Consider the following 24,449-nt stretch of genomic DNA (forward strand, 5'->3'; position numbering starts at 1 on the left):
AGTTGTGGATTTGGCTGTTCTTGAGTAGATGAGGAAATGAGTTTGAGTTGACTCAGTTTTTTTTTATCCGCCATCCGGAAAAAAAATCATCACCCACAGAAAACCTTGCACACTGGCCCAATGCGTTTTATTATTATGTTCGTCGTTCTATTCGCAATACGAAACAAATAGTCCTCTCCTGTATCCACGTTACGTGACTGACAGATAGCAGCAGCAGCTGATCTGCAGCAGGCAGTGGTGATGTGGACTGTAGCTGGTCGGGGAATGTAACCATATACTGGACACAGGCCTCTATAGTAGCCTTACTAGCCTACCTTCACTTCGCCAAGCCGGCTGTGTTGCGCTGTGGCCGGGGAGAGAGAGGGGCTGGTGAGGGGAAATGAGCCGCTCAGACTGGAGTGGACTCCACCCGACCGGGACTCGGCAACGTACCCTGCCCCTCCGCGGCTTATTTTCAACATGACAAACTGTAAAATTACCACAATGAGGAGGACATGCTGGCGTGTTTCATTTTGGCTGCACGCACGTCACGTGAATGCGTGCATCGTGCAGCTGCAGGTAATTGACCAAACAAAAAAAGGGGAAAGCCGACCGGCGCACAGAATCGGCTATGTGGACTGACCGGCGCCGCTCACCGGTCGAGGCCGATCAGCTGAAAATCGGCCATTTCCGGTCACGTGCCGATCGATCGGTGCATCCCTAATATTGATAATTTCATCATGCGTAAAGTTTTTCTTCCTTTGTCTACGGTCAGCCATAGCCAAAACAGTACACAAAGTGACATCAACTTAGCATTACACTATGTGATGTAGGGCTAGCTAAACTGGCAATGACTCAAATTGTGAAATTGTGGTCACTTTCTTGTTAGGCTACTTGACATATTAGACACTGTTATAGTGGCAAGCATACTGTATGCTATAGGGTAGATAACGTTCTAATTAACAACTACCAATTTATAACAGTTTGCCAGTGTAGGTCATCTTATTGAGTTTGTGTGGTTAACATGTGTGTTTGTTAGAACCACTGCAGTGGCTAGCACAGGCTTTGTTTTATTTAGACTAGAATCGATTAAGTAGGCTATACACTCATAATTGTAGTTGACAGTTTCACCGCTCGATGTCACTGGAACGTTATTTTTTTAGACTAGCTGTAATGTAGGATAATAATAATAATGCTTTGTCCTACCTTTTGTTGGCTATTTTAGCAGTTGATTTAAGCCGTAGCAGCCCCTACTGTTGCGTAGTAAAGTGGTCAAAGACGAGCGCGAGACATGTTATTGTTATTGTAGCTCACACGCGTCAACCTACTGTACAATGTAGGCTACAAAATAGTTGCATTAAAAACGACAAGATTGACAGCACACGCAGAAGTAAAGTAAAGTTTATTTGTATAGCACCCTTCACAGATAGTACAGAATCACACAGTGCTTACAAAAATAAAATAAATAAAAACTAATTAATTAACAAGACATGGGGTTACAATACAATGCTGATGAAGTGCTCATGACAGACGTTACAGCTTATGAACCTAACAAATAGCAATAACGTTATTGTTGATGCAATATGAAATCAGTCAGCGAGTTTTCATACTGCTTAATTTGGTATTAAACATCTATTTCACCATGCTTTTCTCTGATTGGTCACAGGTAGTGTACACGTCATATTCTGCGACACTATTTTGGCTAGTGTGGGGTTTAAGGGCTACTAGTTAAGATGTACCTTACGTCTAAGTGGTTCAACTAAACAAACGCAACTTTAGTGTCAAACTAACTAGTTTGAACGTAGCAGTTAGTCTGAACTTTACACCCTAACTTAAGATAGAACTTACGTTCAGCTTGAGTTTTGGTCTAAAGCTGTAGATTTGTAAATATCTCATTCAGTGTGTCCTCCAAACCCCCCCCCCCCCTTATCCCATTCCCCTCTCCCTATTCTCATCCAATTTTGGTAATCTGTTTTTTTACACTCTACAGGTAACCAGGGATGTTTGGGAACCAACATTATATTGTCTTATTAGTGGCCGGGCCAGCGAAGCGGCAGGGCCACTTATTTTTTATGTATTTTTCTATTAAACTGTATTTCTATATGATTGATTTTCTATTTGACAATTTGTGGTTGTTTGATGCTTATACTTGATTGTGTACACACCCACCTGGTTAACTCCACCTGTGTCGATCATTCAACTACAACTCTGATTGGCTGTAGTAGACACCAGCCACAGTATTTTTGTGAATGAGATTCACTTTGTTCTTGATGCCCTGATGAAGACTACGTGTCAAAATGCGTAGGCGTGAAGCCACTTAATTTAAGGCTTTTTAAAAATTCTGCAAATAGAGAGCCGCAGGAATGAGTCCGGAAATCATCGATGCTAACACTCCTGGTTCTTCACTGTTTTCGCCTATGGGAGTTTTGAATGGGTTTTTGGCGCGATGCTTCTAATAATCTCTCTGGGCAATGCTGGCTTAATCAAACGCGAACCAGTGTTTAGTAATATCATCTTCACACACGAGGACCACTTTTATGAGTTTTGAAGCTTTTACGTGCCGTTAAAAGGACAACTAGCTAGCAAACTGCTAAATGAGACTACACTGTTGAGTCGATGGGGATATATACGTCAATAACGTCATCACTTCAAAGGACGAACACGGAAATTCTCTTTCCCTCACCTGGTTCAGCCCGTTCAGCCCGGGGTAATCAGTGCACACATACAACAACAGTCCAGGTTGAGCGCTGACGTGACGGGGAAGCCTGTGTGTAGTTCTGGATTAGCTTAGTTTTACTTCTAGGGCTTGCATTTACGCTACAAAACTCATGGAAGTGGTCCCCTCATGTGTGAAGATTATCCGACTGAACTCTGGTTCGCGTTTGATCAAGCCAGCGTTGCCCAGAGAGATTATTAGAAGCATCGCGGCAAAAACCCATTCAAAAATCCCATAGACAGAAACAGTGAAGAACCAGGAAGTCCGGGACTTCCGCGTTCTGACTACAAAAATACGCCATCCCTGCAGCTCTCTATAGTGTGCCTTGGTAGTTTTTTGGTTCTGACTCTTCACCAACTTGAATTTACTATTAAGTCAACCATCTTTGTTTCTACAATGTTAATTTGACCTTAAATTGTTGGAAACATGAGAGATGTTTAGTTTGGTGTGACATTAATAAAATTCAAACAAAACAAAGAACCTGTCAATCATATGTCAGCAGCTGTCTTTGGTCATCAGTGTGAGTGTTTCTCTCTCCCTCCTCTATCTGACAAGAGACACTGAGTCACCAAACCCACCCCAGAACCTGAACCCAGGGTAGAGTGTTTCAGTGAATGTGGAGTGGAAGGTGTAGATGTGGATCAGTGTGTCAGAGGAAACTCTGTAGAAGGACAGAGAGCCAGCAGGCCAGTCCAGATACACTGCTACTCTGTCAGAGTCAGAGGAGGAGATTCCTGTGGATACTGATGTGTTATTGTGATGGGCAGAGTAACGACCATGAGAGCACCTCAGACTCCAGGACTTTTCATTCCCTCCAAGCGTGCAGTCAACACCCAGTCCTCTCCTACTGATTCCTCTGTAAGTCAGTCCTATATCAACCCCTCCTTCTTCACTCGTCTCAACCTCCCAGTAACAGCGACCAGTCAGACCATTTCTACACAGCAGCTGAGGCTGGAGATCAAATCTCTCTGTGTGATCAGGATATGGCTGCTTCTCTCTCACATATGTCACCTTTCTGTTGTCTTTAGACAGGAGGAGGACTCTGTGTGCTGTGTTTGGGTCCAGTGAGAGTTCACAGGCATCTGATGGAGAGAACAAGACACAATACAGAACTCTTTTTATTCTAATAGAGCTGTTTATTATTTGTTGATTTATTAACACTTTGACCTTTATTTTCTTAACAGTTTCATGTTGACACGTCACCATGTAAATTAAGCACTATATAACTTATATAAGATGCACATCCTAGAATCAAATTGCCGAGGTGGACGTGCGGGGATTTGTGTCACGTTTTGTGTCACCAAAGTGACATCGGGCCGCACTTTCGTGACGGCGATACCACGACAACCCCCCCTCCACACACACACACACACACAGATACTCGGTATAGCGCCACCTACTGGCAAACACATGAAGTGGTTTATCTCAAGAACCATTCCTCAGATCGACTTCAAACTTGGGAATGCACTTACAGGGACCTGATGGAGTGCAGTGCCGAATTCTGCGCAATTCGGCTTAGCGCCACCTACTGGCAAACACATGAAGTGGTTTATCTCAAGAACCATTTGTCGGATCGACTTCAAACTTGGAGAATGCGCTCAGGGGGACCTGTGTCTATTTCTCTGTGAAACCAACCAATGGACACTCGGGAAATTGCTAAAGGACCTTCCCACCAGCTCTGCTCAGAGCAATCTAGTAACAGAGTGGGAGGAAGGGGGCTCGCACTGCGTTTGAATGCATAAAATGTGTGTGTGTGTGTGTGTGTGTGTGTGTGTGTGTGTGTGTGTGTGTGTGAAGGAGAGGGATTTTAATCTCAATATAAAACAGAGCATTGTTTTTACTGCAGTGTAGAGCAGTGAGACACAAATCCAATCTCATTCAAGTGTTTTGTGTGTGTGTGTGTGTGTGTGTGTGTGTGTGTGTTCGTCGGCGTTACAAATTCAGCTATTTCTTCAGCCCGTGGGACCCGGCGGGTTCTTGGTGACCCGCGCATCACTACTGTCTACTGTATACTACCTAATCTCTGCCTACGGTATACTACCTCATCTCTGTCTACTGTATACTACCTCATCTCTGTCTACTGTATACTACCTCATCTCTGTCTACTGTATACTACCTCGGCACAACATCCAGCCCCCAGTCACCACCAGGGCCAGTGAAAGGACACAATTTCATGGAAGTGCATCTGCCTCCAGCTGGACAGAAACAGTTTTGCAGCTTGGCATGACAATAGGCTCTTTCACACTGGCCTTGAAAGCCGAAAAATGCACGGAAAATAGGATCCGCTCCTCCGATGTGAAAGTCATGAACACGCGTTGGTGGTAAATTGTTATACGCCTTTTGTCCCGGGAGCAAAGCTTGTCACAGCGCCGGTTTAGCAGACAACCCGCCTCCACTTGAAAGCGTCGGAGCAGCAAGGCGGAACAGTGCGAATGCTTCATAAAAAAATTACAGGGGAAATCACCTCATGCAGCAAGAAGGACAGTGAAAGTAAAAAAAGTAGCCTATACAATCATGAGCCAGGAGGAATGCTCCGTGCCTGCTATATAACCTACTACAGGTTATATAGCTGTCTGTGGCGAGTTGGTCTGACGATATTCCCTCTGGAAAACAGCTCCAGAACTGCAATCTGTCTAGCCAAGCCACTTGTGCATTCCCTACAAAAACTACTAACGTTAAGTAGTCATGTGCATTTATAGCATACTATTCCCCCGACGAACGTTATGCAGACTGCAGCTGTTATATTGCGGGTGTCGTCTTTCAGAACGGAGTAGGCTACGGATGCTAATTAGGCTACTTAATGGGAATAATTTGCTTTACACAAAATGGAACCAAAAGATAATAATTAGCCTTGTACCTAATAGGCTACATGATGGTGCATGATGCATCCATAAAGTCGATCAGATTAATATTGAAAGCCTGGTTACCATGCTGCATGTGGACAACACTTTCGTGTTATCTGCACCTGCACAGCTGCACCTTGTTGGCTGGCATACATCAGCGATGTTTGGTTGTTGAATGAATTACACAAGGTGACACCATATCGATCTGCTTAGTAGGTGAATTTACTTCTATGACATGTGTTGTGTAAATAAAGTTGGCTTTCCTTGAATGCAATTCATGCAACACTTCGCTGCCAGAAAGTCGGCAGATGCACTCCGCGGCGGAGCCCGTTTTGGCGAGTCCGCCCACCATGCGAGTGCACCTATCCTCCCTGCTCAGCGGACTAGGAGAAGGAGGGAAGTCTTGTTGTTGAATGTATTTGTTCATCATACAGTAGCCTAGGCTACACTAACCTATGAAAATATTCATTTGGGCTAGGAGGAGCTGGAAATCCCTCCGCTCGCCTTTCAATCCGGGAGCAGGGGATTTCACCTGAAAGTACACCGCAGCACGGGAATGTGGCCGTGCTGCTTGGCTCTGTGTGAAAGCAATTTCTGTGGCGAGGCTGCGGGCTTTGCGGGACTCCCGAATTGCAATTTTGCGTGATCTGTGTGTGAAAGAGCCTAATAACTGGCATGACATGACAGAACGTGAAAACATTATGCAAAGATTGTAAATAGTGTGTTCTGCATGTGTTTATTTTTAAATAAACAATAAATAATTGGTTAGGATTTTTGTGTCTAAAGCCAGTTTTAATTTGCACACATCCCATGAAGCTCGATGTAGTCATTATTCAGTCCCATTCATCTCAATCTCACATTTCTTGAAAGTATAGTGACAGAAAACAACCAAAACAATATGATCAAATTTAATTTTATATACGGGCATTTATCTACTATTTTATTCTTTTATTACACTAATGTTTGTGACCCTAAGACGTTGGTAAACCCATTTCAAGCACCAAAACAAGCATTTCGAAAGGCGGATTTCAACTTTTCAGCATTAGTGCCACATTATCTCTTTGCACAGTGCTCTAGTCAGTGGTTCTCAAATGGGGGTCCGCGGACCCCCAGAGGTCCGTGGCACTTTGCCAGGGGGTCCGCGAAAAGTTTTCAAGTAATTTTTTTTTTTTTTTTTTTTTTTTTTTTTATAATTAAAAAGAAAATGCTACATGTTACTTATTCCTTCTCAAACTACTTCCTACATGGTGCTAGTCTATCAAAATATCTTGGCTGTCATTTATTGTGTTGCATAGTGGTTTTCTGGACTGTTGACAAATTGTGATATTGTAAGTCGCTTTGGACAAAACAAAAGCGTCTGCTAAATGACGTAATGTAAATAATGTAATAAAAAAAAAAATTTTTTTTTTTTTTGCAAAATCTTCATAGTTCAACGAAAATAGTTTATGCTTTAAATCTAAAATGGTTCATGGATTACATTCTAATAACAAACCTATCAAATTAAAAGTCAAGCACGTTACCGTGGAAACAATTAAGCTTAGCCCAAAATCACAAATCAGAATGAGGGGGTCCGCGGTATATTTTCTATCTTGTAAGGGGTCCTTGGCTGAAAAACATTTGAGAACCTCTGCTCTAGGTATTGTCAATGGCTAATGTTTTTGCAAGTGTTGATGTAAAACACATGTGTAGAAAATGCTCCATAATGGCCCACCATCAGGCCTGTTCTTGGGGCAATTGAGGCCCACCAACCAAGGAGCCCACAAGGCAATGATGATGTCACCGCCGTGACATCATCGATGATGATGTCAGAGTTCACCTCGTGAGGTCATCGGTGATGTCAGAGTTTCCCCTGTGAGGTCATCAGCGATGTCAGACGGTCTAGGCTGACTGTGATGGCAGACGTGACTTTGTGAGGTCATCGATGATGTCATACCTCCCCGGACGTTGTGACATCACCAACGATGTCATACCTCGAATGTGGGGGGTTATAAAGGTGTTGTTCTGTATTGATATGTATGTTCCCCTTTCTGCAACCTGTATGCCACTCTGTATACTGCTTCTGCCTGATATTCCAAATAAATTAGCCTGAAAGACATCTCTGTGGTTCTAATCGATCACTGCCCGTGAGCCCTTACCTAAGATCCAGCAACTTCACACAAGGCAAGCACACAAACTTCCTTACAAACTGATCCTTCGAGCCGGATCCGAGGACTTACAACGCTCCGAGATGGAACAGGAGTCAGGTGAGCTCGCTCTGGATCCGGCACCCCACCAACCAGAGGAGCAATCTCTTCCCCAGCAGTCCGAAACGTCTGGATACAAGAGTCAGGGGCCGGGTCCCCAAGACTCCCGGGCGCTCCGACCAGGGGAGAAGGAGTTCACCCGCAGCCACCAGGAAAACCGACTCCCTGCTCAGGTAGCCCAGGCAAGGGCCGATTTAGCCCAGACAAGGGCTGAGTTCGACCATAAGATCGCGCGCCAAAGGGACACCAACCGGGACATTATTGAGTACTGCGAGGAATCCCAACGCACTGGTAGGTCCCATCAAGCTTGCCACCAGTCAAGTCTGGACAGCGACGCCTATGTATCCTGCAGCCCCAGCGAGCGCAGGAGTCATCATCACTCTCAGCACCATAGCGCTAGCCACCGGAGTCACCATAGCGCATCGCGACACTCTAGCGACAGGTCACAGTCAACCGTACGTTTAAACGCCTCCGCCCACTCTCCCTCCTCAGCCCGAGTGGCAGAGTAGGAGGAGGTGGCGCTATGGGCGACCGAGAGCCTTCACCACCAAATCGCGGAGGAGGAGGAAGCTGAACAACCGGCTGAACGAGCAAACCAGAGTGGCACAACGGGCCCAAGCTGAGGCTCAGCGGGCCCAAGAACGTGCCCGCGCTGAGACCCAGCGGGCCCAAGAACAGGCCCACGCTGAGGCCCAGCGGGCCCAAGAACAGGCCCAAGAGGAAGCCCAGCAGATCCAGGCGGAGGCCCTCCAAGCTAGAGAGCGGATCACCCGCCGCCTGGATAGAAGCCGACGCCTGCGGCAAGCTGGATGTTGTACACGCTGTTCTCCGTGTCCTCCACTTGTTGCTGACGGTGGTAATAGAGGAGCATTATATTTTGCTGCAAGATCCCCAACAGGCTCAGTAGCTGCTGTAGCACGAACGCTACTGCCATGATTGTTATTGTTGCTGGTGGAGAGAGGTGGGGCTATGCTATGGCGTCATCGGTTCAGGAAAGATGCGTATGGGTTGTAAACACGGAAATGCAAGGGTGGCGTCTTCAGATTTAATCACTCTGGGACCCGGTTTGAAAAATTACCGTATACTCCCAGAACGTCTCGTCCCAGAACGCGGTTCCATCTGGACGAAACGTCTATATGACAAAAAACTTTAGCGGATACACCTAAACTCGTCTCCGTGTGGACATGGCCTCAGTCTCTCTCGTGTGTGTGTGTCACTGATGACATCACCAGTGATGTCACAATGCCTATGTATGACATCACTGATGACATCATCACTGATTACATCATCAGTCAGTGATGTCATCAGTGACATCATCACTGAACTATAGCCTTGTGTGTGAGTGAATTTATGACATCACTGATGATGTCACCAGTGGAATTTATTACATCACTGATGGTGTCATCAGTGACATCATCACTGAACTATAGCCTTGTGTGTGAGTGAATTTATGACTGGCCGTGCAGCTCGCATTTGCAGCTCGGCCGCTGTGCGGCTTTCCTCTGTCTCTGGATCTTGCCTCTGTCACTGGTGCATCCCAGTGGGGCGGTGCTTATAGTCAAAATGTAGTCTAAAAGTATTAATATTGTCACACTCACATGTCCAATTTGCACTATTCATCACTGCTTTCTCAGGGTCCCAGAAACACACTCGCCAAGTTTGAAGTCGATCAGATAAATGGGTCTTGAGATATGTGATAAACATAGTATACTGTAGCCTACAAACAGACGGTCCTCCATGTATTATGGAGATACACACTTACACTTCCTCAGACCTGGTTTCAACCACTGGACTCCACCATGGTCCACACTGTGGGGGAAACAAAGTCAGAACAGAATATTCTGAATATTCTATTTGATGACAGAAACAAAACGAACAAAACGTTATCCATGAAGAGTTTTCCATACATCACTCATCTCCACCATTAAACATGTTTCGATACTGCTCAGCTTCTCAGTTTGACAGAGAAAATATTTGTGACACTCAGCATTCTAGCAGACGTTGTCACTCCATACCTGAGAGAGTCCAGTCTCCAGTGTGGATCCTCCAGTCCAGCAGAGAGCAGGTTCACTCCTGAGGCTCCTGGATGATTGTAGCTCAGGTCCAGCTCTCTCAGATGGGAGGGGTTCGAGCTCAGAGCTGAGGCCAGAGAAGCACAGCCTTCCTCTGTGAGCAGACAGCCTGACAGTCTGCACGCACACACAGACACACACAAACCAAGCCACGTCCGATTGTATTAGAAACCTACTGTGAAATTAGTCAAGTTGTAGCAGAACAGGTAAGTGCCTCATACAGTTGGCTGGTCAGCTTTGTGGTTTCATGTGCTCTAGTTTGAGAGTTCTCCACTCACTTTGTGACAGAATATTATAAGTCCTTTCTGGTATTTTGAACAACTGAGGCAGCACAGAGAGGAAAGAATGAAAGAAATGTCCTCATGGAAAGTAATTCACAGAGGTTACGAAGTGCTACATGTTGGTATCACAACTGGTTTTAAAAGTACATACACAGAGAAAATCATCCACAGGTGTGAAATGGTTGTCTGTTGAACAGGCTGGGGGATACTGACCTGAGAGTCTCCAGTCTACAATGTGGACTCTCCAGTCCAGCAGAGAGCAGCTTCACTCCCGAATCGTGCAGTTCGTTGTTACTCAGGTCCAGCTCTCTCAGACTAGAGGACTGGGAGCTGAGAATTGAGGCCAGAGCTTCACAGCTTCTCTTTGACAGCTTACAGCTACTCAGCCTAAGGAAGAATTAGTGATGAATAAGAAGTTTGAGAATTCCTGTATAAATATTACATTTCATATTGAAAACATCTAAGAATGATGTCTTAACTTATTATGGGAAAACTGATGACCTCTTGAGCGATGTATGTTTACCTTTAGGTGCTATTATGTGTGCTGATATCAATTGTAATGATGTCACACTGTAAAGACATCTGTGCCATGTATGATTACCTACTCTAAGACACTAAGGGGCGGTTTCGCAGACAAGGCTTAAGGCTAGTCCCAGACTAAAATGCTGTTTGAGCTGTCTTAACTCTAAGTCACTTGCACAGCCTTATCTTAAAATAGTCGTAGATTTAGCCTGTTCTGGATTAAACAAAGCCGATTGCAAGAGGGTGGATCAAAGCTACTCTGGGACTAAATTGAAGCTCAAATTAATCCTCCAAAGCGGCAGGTTTAACTTCTGCTTAGTACTGTTTGTGAAAGGGACCATGGACTGTTTGGGAGCATGGATTATTTGGAATATCTAAATGAAGACCAATATGCACTGCAGGGGCCAGCCAGACGAGTACTTGTGGATAGGAGTAATACATTGAATCAGTTTGATGAAATAACTTTCCGAGACCGCTTTCATATGTACAAAGAAAATGCATTGGAGATCATTACTTTGCTTGAGCCTAGACTTTCCTCTCTGTCTCAAAGAGGAAGGCCTGTACCCAGTTCTCTCTAAGTTGTGATCACTTTGAGGCATTGAATTCACTGCAAATTGCAGCCCAAGCTCTCTTTTTCTTTTGCTCAGTAGCAGCAGTATGGTTCTTACTTTCTATAGGACGAATCAGCGTGACGTCACTTGCCACCCAGAAATGCAGAACCCAGTGGCAGTTAATAGTATGAGTTGTGCCAAACAAACGTTAATATCTCAAAAACTATACATCACATCACTTATATTTTGACATTCTCAGTGAGAGCAGAATTAGCTCAAGAGTTTGGTGTATAATATATATGCACGTCATGTTAAAGTTGTGTGAACTGTCGCAGTTTTTAAAATGTAAACAGAGTTAGTCGCTTAGAGTCAGACACTCAAGCCTCATGCCTCTTGGGCTCCATAGGGTTCCATTGCCGTTGCCACCCAGTGACGCGGTTTGTTTACCAAAATGCTGCTCGGCTGATCCCTCGTATAACTGGATGGTTTGCCACAATTTGTTTTAGTATTTTTTTCATACTCACTATAGTTTTTTGAGCTAAGTTATTTTTGCTTCTGCCATTGTTTGGACTCAAGATTCACTCCAGTAATGGTGTTTTCAATTATATTCCGGGTTTTGTTGAGCACCAGTAGACTAACAGCCTTTGCTCCTACTTAACCTAATGAGGGTTGACCCAGGTGTTCTCATTTAGGCTTACTCCAGGACTCCATAGTCTCTGCATAACTAATCAGATTTAAGCCACGTTCATGCAAGCCACTTAAATCCTAGTTTAACTAGTCCAAATTAGGCCTACGCTAAACCTGGTCTGCGAAACCGCCCCTAAGACTACTCTACAAAGCAGGTAACGTAGGGAGCCTGGATAACTATAGGCCGATTGCTCTGGCCAGTGTGTTATCCAAAGTACTGGAAAGGATTAAATAGATTGCTTAATTTGTTTTATTTCTACCACAGACAGTTTGGTTTCAAGGCAAAGCACAGTACCAATTTGTGTATCTATGCCTTGAAAGAGGTGGTTGAAACATATAGAAGGCAGAACTCTTCTGTTTAAATTGGTTTTATTGATGCCTCCAAGGCTTTTGATTGTGTTAACCATCAGAAACTGTTTTTAAAATTGAGTCAAAGAGGTGTGCCTGGCAGCATAAGTATCCTGTCATACTGGTAACAAGAACATGCAGGTGAAATGGGGCAATAGAGTCTCCACCCCCTTTGGTGTTGGTAATGGGGTGAAGCAGGGGGGTTACTCTCCCCAGCTCTTTTTAATCTGTACATGGATGATCTATCTGACCAGCTAAGACACTGTAGGACTAATTGTATGATTGGTAACACCTTGGTAAACCATCTTATGTATGCTGACGATTTTGCAATTTTCCCCCTAGCAGTGCTGGGTTTCAACAATTTGTTCCATCTACGGTGTCACATTTGATGTTAAATACAATGCTAAAAAGAGTGTTGTTATGATTTGTAGAACTAAAGGGGACAGGGACCTCATTGTTCCTGTTTTCTATTTGTCAGAAAATGTTCTATCTGTCTGTGATAAAACAAAATATCTGGGTCACTTTATTACAGATCAAATGTCTGATGATGATGACATGTACAGACTAACTAGGCTAACATGTTGGTAAGGAAATTCCACTTTTGTTCTGATGTTGTAAAGATTAATCTCTTTAGGACCTACTGTACCCCTAGTTACACTGCCCCCACGGCTCCCCCTCCCCCCCCCCTCTTGATGGCCCTCTTGATGGCTCACAGGATGTCTCCCCCCTCCCCCCCATCCCCCAGGCAACACCCCGTCACCCAGAGACGAGGCTACACCCCCCTCCCCCCCCAAGGGGCTTCAAGATTGACGATGCCCCCCCCCCCCCACGATGACCATCACAGCGGCCCAGGTGAGGAATCAGCTACTGAGGATACACACAAGGAAAGCAGCTGGCCCTGATGGCGTCAGCCCCATGGTGCTCAAAGCTTGCGGCCCCCAGCTGTGTGATGTGCTCCAGCTGATCTTCAATAAGAGCCTGAGTCTCCAAAAGGTCCCTGTGATGTGGAAAACGTCCTGTATCGTCCCTGTGCCTAAAAAGCCACGACCCAGTGGCTCCAACGACTACAGGCCGGTAGCTTTGACGTCCCACATCATGAAGACCCTGGAGAAACTCGTCCTGGAGAAGCTCCGGCCTATCGTCAAACCATCCCTTGACCCCCTCCAGTTCGCCTACCAGCCCCGACTGGGTGTGGAGGACGCTGTCATCTACCTGACCAACCACGCCTACCTTGACAGCCCGGCTAGCACTGTGAGTCATGTTCTTCGACTTCTCCAGTGCTTTCAACACCATCAGGCCGGCTCTACTGGGTGAGAAGCTGACACCGATGCGGGTGGATGCCCCCCTGGTGTCCTGGATTGTGGACTACCTGTCTGGCAGACCACAGTATGTGCGCTTGCAAGACTGTGTGTCAGACAGAGTGGTCAGCAATACGGGAGCACCACAGGGGACGGTCTTCTCTCCCTTCTTCTTCACCATCTACACCACAGACTTCACCTACCACGCAGAGTCTTGCCACCTTCAGAAATTCTCTGACGACTGCGATAGTTGGATGTATCAAAGATGGCGATGAAGAAGAGTATCGGGCTGTGGTGGCTAACTTTGTCACATGGTGTGAGCAAAACCACCTGCAGCTCAACGTGTCAAAGACAAAGGAGCTGGTGGTGGACCTGAGGAGGGTCAAGGCACCGGTGACCCCTGTTTCAATCCACGGGGTCAGTGTGGACATAGTGGAGGATTACAAGTACCTTGGAGTGTACATTGACAATAAACTGGACTGGGCTAAGAACTCTGATGCACTCTACAAGAAGGGGCAAAGCCATCTCTACTTCCTGAGATGGCTGAGGTCTTTCAACGTCTGCCGGACCATGCTGAGGATGTTCTATGAGTCGGTGGTGGCCAGTGCCTTCCTGTATGCTATAGTGTGCTGGGGCAGCAGGCTGAAGGCAGCGGATGCCAACAGACTCAACAAACTGATCCATAAGGCCAGGGACATTGTGGGGCTGGAGCTGGGCTCTCTGCCAGCGGTGTCGGAGAAGAGAACGCTGACCAGGTTACACTCCATCATGAACAATGACTCTCACCCACTCCACGGCATGCTGGTCAAACACAGGAGCACGTTCAGTGAGAGGCTGATCCCACCCAGATGCAACACAGAGAGGCACAGGAAATCATTCCTGCCTGTGGCCATTGGACTCTTTAACGCCTCACTAAGAAGAGCACCTTGGAGACACTCAGTCTCACTGAGACTGAGTCAGCCGATAGGTTAACTGTGCCTTAGCTAAGCCACATGTAATGTGCAAGTCGACTTAATATAATTCCAGTGTGCAATAACTGCAATTTGACACGTATACTGTACATTCTACTTCATGCTACTTTACTTTACTCTACTTTATTTTAGTTTACTCTATTGCATTTTACTTATTGTATTGACTATGTACGTTTAGGGAGATACTGTGTGATACTGTGTTATGCTATGTGTGTTATGTGGATATTCATGCCTGAGTGCGAGCAGCTGTAACTTGTCCCAATTTCCCCCCGGGGATCATTAAAGTCTTTCTGATTCTGATTCTGATTGTGGGTTAAGTATAAAAAAGCTAGCCTCATCAAACTTCAGGTCACTTACAATGACTGTATGAGGATATATTGCTGAAAAAAACCCAGGTGGAGTAGTGTTCTTAAAAGATTTTATGTATAAATGTATTTGTCGTCTGAATGGTTCTCAGAATTCCATTCTCATGCTGCTGACCAATCCTGGTATCAGTGCTGTGAGATACCAATCACAGAGGTGGAATTTTTGGTATAAGTGCCTTTTATAGTTGTACTGAGTATTTGTGTGTTCTTTTAGATGTTTGTCTTTTTTCTATGGACCTTGGGTCTGATAATACAGGTGATTGATTGATTTGATTACATCCAGTTATGCATGCACCTACAGAGATGTATTGGAGGCTTTGACCAGTGGCAGCAACCTCAGAAGAGCCTCCTCTGAAGCAGAGTATTTCTTCAGGTCAAACACGTCCAGCACTTCTTCTGATGACAGTAAGATGAAGCCCAGAGCCGACCACTGAGAAGGGGATATTTTGGCGGCGGAGATCCTTCCTGATCTCAGATACTGTTGGATCTCCTCGACTAGAGAACGGTCATTCAGCTCATTCAGACAGTGGAACAGATTGATGCTTCTCTCTGGAGATGGATTCTTCTTGACCTGCTTCTTGATGTACTGGACTGTTGGCTGATTGGTCTGTGAGCCACTTCCTGTCTCTGTCAGCAGGCCTCGAAGGAGACTCTGATTGGTCTGCCGTGAAAGGCCCAGGAGGAAGCGGAGGAACAAGTCCAGGTGTCCATTTGGACTCTGTAAGGCCTTGTGTACAGCAGTCCGGTAGAGGGGTGTTAGTTTAGATCTGTCTCTTGATAGTGTTGACCACCAGGATGTTGATTGACTTTCTGACAGTAGATTGACCCCAGTGTTGATGAAGGACAGAAAGACATAAACTGCAGCCAGAAACTCCTGAATGCTCAGATGGACAAAGCAGAAGACTGTGTCCTGGTTCAGGCCATGCTCCTCTTTAAAGATCTGTGTGAACACTCCTGAGTACACTGCAGCTGATCTGATATCAATCCCACACTCTATCAGGTCAGCTTCATAGAAGATCAGGTTGCCTTTCTGAAGCTGCTCAAAAGCAAGTTTTCCAAGAGAGAGAATCATCTTCCTGCTCTCTGTATTCCATGGTGGATCTGTCTCAGCTCTCCCATGATACTTGATGTTCCCCTGTTTGGACTGAACCACCAGGAAGTTGATGTACATCTCAGTCAGGGTCTTGGGCAGTTCTCCTCTCTCTCTGGTTTTTAACACATGCTCCAGAACTGTAGCAGAGATCCAGCAGAAGACTGGGATGTGACACATGATGTGGAGGCTTCTTGAAGTCTTGATGTGGGACATTATTCTGCTGGCCTGCTCCTCATCATCTCTGAATCTCTTCCTGAAGTACTCCTCCTTCTGCGGGTCTGTGAAGCCTCTCACCTCTGTCACCACATCAATGCACTCAGGAGGGATCTGATTGGCTGCTGCCGGTCGTGTGGTTATCCAGATGCGAGCAGCAGGAAGTAGTTTCCCCTTGATGAGGTTTGTCAGCAGCACATCCACTGAGGTCAACTCTGTAACATCAGTCAGAATCTCGTTGTTCTGGAAGTCCAGAGGAAGTCGACACTCATCCAGACCATCAAAGATTAGCACAACCTGGAACGTGTCAAACCTGCAGATTCCTGCTTCTTTAGTCTCAGGAAAAAAGTGATGAAGAAGTTCCACCAAGCTGAACTTTTTCTCTTTCAGCAGATTCAGCTCTCGGAAAGTGAATGGAAACGTGAACTGTATATCCTGGTTGGCTTTGTCTTCAGCCCAGTCCAGAGTGAACTTCTGTGTTAAGACTGTTTTCCCAATGCCAGCCACTCCCGTTGTCATCAATGTTCTGGTTGGTTCATCTCTTCCAGGTAAGGGTTTAAAGATGTCTTCACTTTTGATTGTTGTTTCTGGTCTGGCTGGTTTCCTGGATGCTGCTTCAATCTGTCTGACCTCATGTTCATCATTGACCTCTCCACTCCCTCCCTCTGTCAGGTAATGCTCTGTGTAGGTCTGATTCAGAAGTGTTGGGTTTCCTGCTTTAGCAATCCCCTCAAACAGACACCAAAACTTCTCCTTCAGATTGGATTTGTGATTACGTTGGCACACTGCAGCAAGAGTTTCTGAAAGAACAAATTACATAAATCAGTGGATGCTGCTCTAAATATGAGGAGTGTAAACATTTTCTCTGTGAATGCATACTTTTCCTAGCGCCATGGCATCTATTCTGCTCATCACTGGTGAACAAACAGGTCCTGACTTTATGCGCTGATCAATGTGAAATGCAACTTATTTGTTTTTAAATAATATTGTATTCAGCATTATACACACATGTGAATAAATCAATGATTTTAGCTAATGATTGATGAGGAATGTGCATATTACTTTGTAATCTGGAATTGAATCGATCTTTCTTGAGAAATGTCTATATTTACCTTTATGATTTGATTTGATTTGATTTCTTTATTAATGTGTCACACACCAATAGTGCCCAGCCCGTATGGGCTTATGAGACACGACAAAAACAGATACAAAGCTGAGGTTTACAATACTTCAGCTTCCATATTCCAGAATGCAAGATAACAAAAGGACACAAAGTGTCATAGAAAAATAGAACATATTCATTACAAACCTATACAAACAGCATATTTTTTCTTCTTTCCCAGGCATTACTAATAAATTGAGCTATATCAAAGACTATCTTATTAAAGAAAAATTCAAGTCTAGGCACATCCTATCCATATATCTCCCATTTCCCCACCACTTCCCCTCTCCATCATGTTAAAGCTGTTAAAGCCTCTTACTGCTCTGCAGAGAGTCAGCCAGCTCCTCCTGCTTCATTCTCCTCAGGAAGAGCAGTGTGATGTTTAGAAAAGCCTCTGTGCTGCTCCTCTTCTGCTCTTCCTCCTCACCGTCCACCTCCTCCTCATCCTCCCTCTGACTCTCTAAGGATTCTGGGTAATCTGGACTCAGAACCCTCTGGAATCTCTTCAGCTCCTTCTTCACAAAAGTGACGATGTTCTCCTCAAGCAGCTGCAACAGAATCATATTTGAATTAAACTTTCTGACAAAAATAATAACATCAGATCCATGGCATAGACTGAAAGCCCACTGGTCTAAAGACTACAGCTTGGAGACTGTTGAGACCAGACTGGTTGTTTTGTCTTTCATTTGTAGCTGCAGTAAAATGTAAAGTCAAATGTGTTTACATTTACACACCATGAATATCGACTCCAGGTCTGTTTGAAGCTCCTGGACAGACTGACCACTGGGAACCTCTGACCTCTCCTGGTGGACTCTGGAGAAAACATGATGTTTTACAGTATGTCATATATAATGTCATGTGAGAATTGTGAATTCAGAGACAGAAAATTGTAATCCTCATTATTTCCAGAATCGTGCAGCCCTAACTCACTCTGACACACACACACACACACACACACACACACACACACACACACACACACACACACACACACACACACACACACACACACACACACACACACACACACACACAGCTGTGATCATATGATGTGATGTTTTGAGAGAAGAAACTAAAGGTCCATTTATGTTCCATTTTCATACAAAAATAAATGTGTGCGTTTCAAACGGTGTAACCGTCACTGTCCGCATACTTTCATGTGTCTTTCACGTTGGTATTATGTTAAGAATGAATCCACTAGTGGGCAGTAGAGAATCAAAGGTGTGTGGTGCTTCAGAGGATTCCGGGGATCCTTGAGGGGGTCCTTGAGGGGGTCCAGACATCCTTGAAAGGGCTGGTACCGGTACCCCAGCCCGGAGGTTTGGGTTCAGCTTTGAAGCATGATGTTCGATTATAACAAACTAGTTGTGTGGCTTAGCCTTCCCAAATGTTGAGGGTCGTTTTTTAGAATTTAATACATAGAATTGGGAACGTTACATTCAATTTCATTTAGACTGCCTGCACTAATCGCCGCCATTTCCCCCTGGAGCTTCCACAGGAGGAGGGGGGTGGGAGGAGCAAGCTGCGCACTGAGTATGTTCTGTTTTGGCCCGCGCAGACTGCGCGCGCCCTCCTCGGAGCCCCGCCTCCAGGGCGTGCGTGAACATCCTTGAAAGGCCTTAAGGAAATCACCAACTACAAGCCCTCTGCCCCATCAGCAACAGACGACCCCCACCTAGCAAACAGACTCAACAACTTCTATTGTCGCTTCGACAATCACCCCAGCCTGCTGCCCCCTCCGCCCCACCGCCACCTCTACACATAAAGGAATCTGAGGTAATTAGCGTCTTCAGAAGGTTAAAGACCAGAAAACCAGCTGGTCCTGACGCCGTATCACCCTCTGCCCTGAAGCACTGTGCTGACCAGCTGGCTCCAGTATTCACAGACATTTTTAACTCCTCACTGGAGACCTGCCACATACCAGCATGCTTCAAAACCTCAACCATAATCCCCCTCCCAAAAAAGGCACTTACAGACCCATCGCCCTGACCTCTGTGGTCATGAAGTCCTTTGAGCGCCTTGTCCTGTCCTACCTCAAATCCATCACAGACCCACTCCTGGACCCCCTACAGTTTGCCTACAGAGCCAACAGGTCTGTAGACGATGCAATAAACATGGCCCTCCACCACATCCTCACACACCTGGACAATGCAGGAACCTATGCCAGGATCCTATTCGTTGACTTCAGCTCGACGTTTGACACGATCCTCCCAGCCCTGCTACAGGAGAAACTCTCCCAGCTGGGCGTGCCCGACCCCATCTGCAGATGGACCACAGACTTCCTGACTGACAGGAAGCAGCACGTGAGGCTGGGTAAGCACATCACTGACTTTCGGTCCATCAGCACCGGCGCTGCCCAGGGCGGTGTCCTCTCTCCCTACTTCTTCGGTCTGTACACCAACAGCTGCACCTCCAGTCACCAGTCTGTCAAGCTCCTGAAGTTCGCAGACGATACCACCCTCATAGGGCTCATCACAGACCGAGATGAGGCGGAATACAGACAGGAAGTTGACCATCTGGTGACTTGGTGAGGTCAAAACAACCTGGTGTTAAATGCTCAAAAAACAATGGAGATGATTGTGGATTACAGGAAGCACAAAGCCCCACCTTCCCCCATCACCCTCGGTGACTCCCCAGTCAACACTGTGGAGTCCTTCCGCTTCCTGGGGACCATCATCAGCCAGGACCTAAAATGGGAGCTGAACATCAGAGCTCTCACCAAGAAGGCACAGCAGAGGATGTACTTTGTGCGGCATGAAGAAATTCAAAGTGCCAAAGGCCACGATGGTGCACTTCTACTCCTCCATCATTGAGTCCATCCTCACCTCCTCCATCACCGTCTGGTATGCTGCTGCCACTCAAAAAGACATCAACAGACTTCAGCGCATCATCCGCTGCGCTGAAAAGATAATCGGATGCAACCTGCCATCCCTCCAAGACCTGCACGCAGCCAGGACACTGAAGCGGTCTCGCAAAATCATGGCTGACCCCTCCCACCCTGGCCACAAACTCTTTAAGACACTCCCCCACTGCAAGAGACTGAGGTCTGCCAAGACCAGAACCACCCGCCACAAGACCAGCTTCTTCCCACCCGCCTTCAGCCTCACCAACAAGGCCCGAAAACCCCTTCCGCCAAGGGCCTCACAAACAACCCCCCCACCCCACACACACACACACAAAACTCTGTGTGTGGGGGTAACTGACTGGTAAATTGATGTACATTGATTCCCTGCACATTAATGCCTATTTAACTTAGCCTGTAAATTTCATGTACATTCAATGTAAACTCTTATCTAACTCTGACTCTGATTCATGTAAATACATTGCCTATTTAACATATATTTAACTCAGTCTGTAAATCTCATGTAAATCCAACGTAAATTCATATTTATCATCGACAGAACACTTCACCACTCATGTACATATTGTATATATTGACTCAATTTGATTCGATTTGATTGCACTTGCAACCTTGCGATTGCCGTTAGTTATCTTCCTACTTCTTATCCCTGTATATTGATGTAACCGCTACGCTGCATACAGACACTAAGACAAATTCCTCGTATGTAACTTGCATACTGTGGCAATAAAAGTGATTCTGATTCTGATTCTGATTATTGCAACGTGACCGGTAGGTTTCAGAATTGTCAGATAACATACATTCTTTAGTGGACTTCTGTCTCCCTCTGCTCAGAGGCACTGCGGCAGGCCACTCGACTCGTCTCAAATTCAGTCAGTCCCTCGTCACAGACACACCCACTTTTCAACGGTCAAATCAAACTCCTCCAAACAGTATGTCCCACCTCTTTATCCTGTTTCACTCGGAAATACGCAAGCATGTCAGATACTCTATACTCTATATCTAGTTTCAGCTCAACTTTAACATTATAACATTATGTTCACTTGGGGGTGGGCAATTATCTTTTCCTGGGGGCCCATGAGAAACCCAGATTGTTGCTGTGCAGGGCTTTTCTTCATGGCGTAATCTCTCATTTCATCACTAGATTAAATGATAGAAAACATACTGTGCACTTATTCTTCAGCATTTATTATATTGAAAATGACTTCAAACAGCCAATTTAGGTCATTTCATTTGATTTTGTTATCATTATTATTGTTATTATCATCATCATCATCATCATCATTATTATTATTGTTTTCTATTTGAGTATACGTGAAAACATTATATGGTAATATTTGACATCCTACAGGTGAAAGTGTAACACTGAACATGCAAAGGCATAATTCTACTGATAAAGCATTCATATAGTGTTTTCCATAGTGTTTTCTATTCTGCACACCAGTGTTCAATGGGTGCTTAGAAATGTCTACTCATATGATGTACATGTATGTGTTTGTCATTTGAAAAGAAAATACCATTTAGTGAAGAGTTAACACTGTTTTGAGGGCAAAGTGTGCGTTTGCAAGAGAAGTGTATGATTTTGCATTTTGTGTGTGAGTTTTGAGATTTGTGTTTAGGGTTTTTAGAAAGTGAGGTAGTCTATCAGGAAATGTGTTTGAAAAACTAATTAGGCTACTGTCCAATCAAAACTAGCAAATAGTCAAACATTAACAATGTTTTCTATTATTATGTCATCATTTATTTTTCATGTATCTTTTCCCCCACTCTTCTCAACTGAGCATGCAGACAATTAAAATAAGGGTGCAATGCATGCTTATGCACCCCTGTAAAACCGGGCCTGCATCAAACTCATCAGTTTTAAACTCTTAAAGTTTTAAACTGCTGGATCCTGATAGATATAGGATTGACAAAAGAAGAGCAGTTTGAACTTCAAGAAAATCTGCATTTGGACCAGAAGGTCACCAGCTCAAATTCCATAACCCAGATCTGTGATCTGTGAGGAGAGTGAATGAGTAACGTTCTCTGCTGTTGCTACAAAACTTTCTCTACACGAAAAAGGATACAAAACAAGAGAAGTGTTATGTATTATTGTTAAAATCTTGATCATCTTCAGAGGGAATTTGTTCATTAAAATGCTTTGTTAGTTTAACATTATATAGTAACATTTTCTTGACTTTGTTTCAGAAGAAGGTTGTCTTTTAAAATAAAAAAGTGCATTCATAGACTGGATTTCTTACTGGTCTTCTTACTTATTTTCAGAACAGCTAGATAACAAAGAGTGGTCACTCTTCATAGACACACAGCTGGGTACAGGGGAGTCTGCCCTCTGCTGCTGGATCCTGATAGAAACATTAGAGGAGAGAGAGAGAGAGAGAGAGAGAGAGGAAGCAAGCAAGCGGGCGAGTGTGTGTGTGTGTGTGTGTGTGTGTGTGTGTGTGTGTGTGTGTGTGTGTGTAGTGGCTTTTAAACATGAAGTCTGGATCATGTCTGGCAATCCAGAGCAGGATATTTTCCAGTTGTGCGGGGGGGGGGGGGGGGGGAGGGTGCGGTGCGGTAGCATGTATCGATAACAAGAAATGTGATAGGAAACAGCTTTAGCGAATCTGTAACCAAACATGCCGTTTTAACAGAAGGTCCATTCCAACCATTCAGGCAATACCGAAGGGTGGCATTGTGCCAAAAATGAGCGCAGTCAAAATAGTGGTCGCACCGTCGTCAATCACTGTGGGTGATTTATTTTACAAGTGGCATTCAAGTCATATCTGACTAGTTTTAAATTTATTTCTCCCCACAAAAGTTAGGCTAGGCCTATGTCTCGATATAGGCTGTCAGTCAGTCAGCTCCTCTCCTCTCCGCAGTGTGGACGCAGTCACACAACACTGCCTGCCTCACACAATAGACTTGGCTGCATCCAACTCGAGAAAACTTCTCAGAAGAGACTAACGTTAGCGACAGATCTGGAGACTTTTTCTAACATGGGAATGATGGGATTATTACCAGCAAGCAGCAGTAAAAGCAGGCAATGACGATAGCTGGGTAAGTCCCGCTAGCATCGATGCTAAGTTAGCAAGGTAGCCTACAGCAAGAGCGCAGCTGAAGCTAATTAATATGGACGTTAACATCCATATAATATATAGCCATGTGCTTGCGCGATGACATAATGTATTGGCGATGTCAAAGGGTGGCGATTGGCGATCTGACTGAGGTTAAGATCACGCAACTCTAGTAGGCTATCATCTCTCTTGTTGCATTTTTAAACTGGCAGATGGGGGATTCCATTTTTAGTTGTTTACTCACCTAAATTGGCTCTCTTCCAAATAATCCAGCCACATAACTAACGCTACGTCCATTCATGAAAATAATGATGGGACATTAATGGTTTGTAATGTGCCACCACGCGCCCATTCACAGCTGATCTGGATCATGAGCTGCCAGAGTTAAACAGCAGTCGCTTTTGCGCGAATGCGGATCCTACACCGGGGACTGAGATGAATAAGATACGGACTCGCGGGAGTGCCCGTAGGCCGGCTAATTGTTGTTTAACATGCAGGCCAACCGGCTAGGAGCGGGTTATAATACGGATTCCACTGCATGTTAAGAAGTGGCTCGTGTGTGTGTGTGTGTGTGTGTGTGTGTGTGTGTGTGTGTGTGTGTGTGTGTGTGTGTGCACACGTGTCGCGGCGAGAGAGAGAGAGAGAGCCTCGCACGAGTTGCACCTGCAGCAATTCAGTAGGATAATTGCTTGATTCTTCACCAGCTGTTAATTTCAAGCCCCGAATACATGCACCTGCACTGGAGCTGCTGGGAGCTACACTGGTCATACTCGAGTAGCCTAGTCTGCGTGTCCCTGTTTCCATCCATGCCCTTTGTTTACAAAGTCATGCTGATCGGCTGATCTCTCATAGCCTATTTGATTTAATTAGGCTACTGTCGAATCAAAACTGGCAAATAGTCTAGAATATGGTTCATTAACAATGTTTACTATTATTATGTCATCATTTATTTTTCATGTATCTTTTCCCCCACTCTTCTCAACTGAGCATGCAGACAATTAAAATAAGGGTGCATGCAATGCATGCTTATGCACCCCTGTAAAACCGGGCCTGCATCGAACTCATCAGTTTTAAACTCTTACCTTGGCTCAGCAGAGGGCGGTCCATCTTTGAAGGCAAGAGGTACATCTATAGACCAGTCACTCTTCATGGACACACAGCTGGGTACAGGGGAGTCTGCTCTCTCCTG

The 24,449-nt window shown here is 45.1% G+C and overlaps 1 protein-coding gene across 1 annotated transcript; it reads right to left on the minus strand.

Moving 5' to 3' along the window:
- Positions 1 to 1,400: 1,400 nt before the first annotated feature.
- Positions 1,401 to 24,434, minus strand: LOC310785516 (NLR family CARD domain-containing protein 3-like). Its single transcript, XM_083646610.1, has 8 exons — positions 24,343 to 24,434; positions 18,079 to 18,157; positions 17,664 to 17,892; positions 15,176 to 16,982; positions 10,348 to 10,521; positions 9,797 to 9,970; positions 9,544 to 9,590; positions 1,401 to 3,777 (listed from the first exon to the last, which is right to left on the minus strand). The coding sequence occupies exons 1-8, from the start codon at positions 24,408 to 24,410 to the stop codon at positions 3,239 to 3,241; spliced, it is 3,117 nt and encodes a 1,038-aa protein (XP_083502736.1). The 5' UTR covers positions 24,411 to 24,434; the 3' UTR covers positions 1,401 to 3,238.
- Between the last annotated feature and the right edge of the window lie 15 nt (positions 24,435 to 24,449).

Source organism: Poromitra crassiceps (genome assembly GCF_964638095.1).
Source record: "Poromitra crassiceps genome assembly, chromosome: 11".
In the NCBI taxonomy this organism is placed as follows: domain Eukaryota; kingdom Metazoa; phylum Chordata; class Actinopteri; order Beryciformes; family Melamphaidae; genus Poromitra; species Poromitra crassiceps.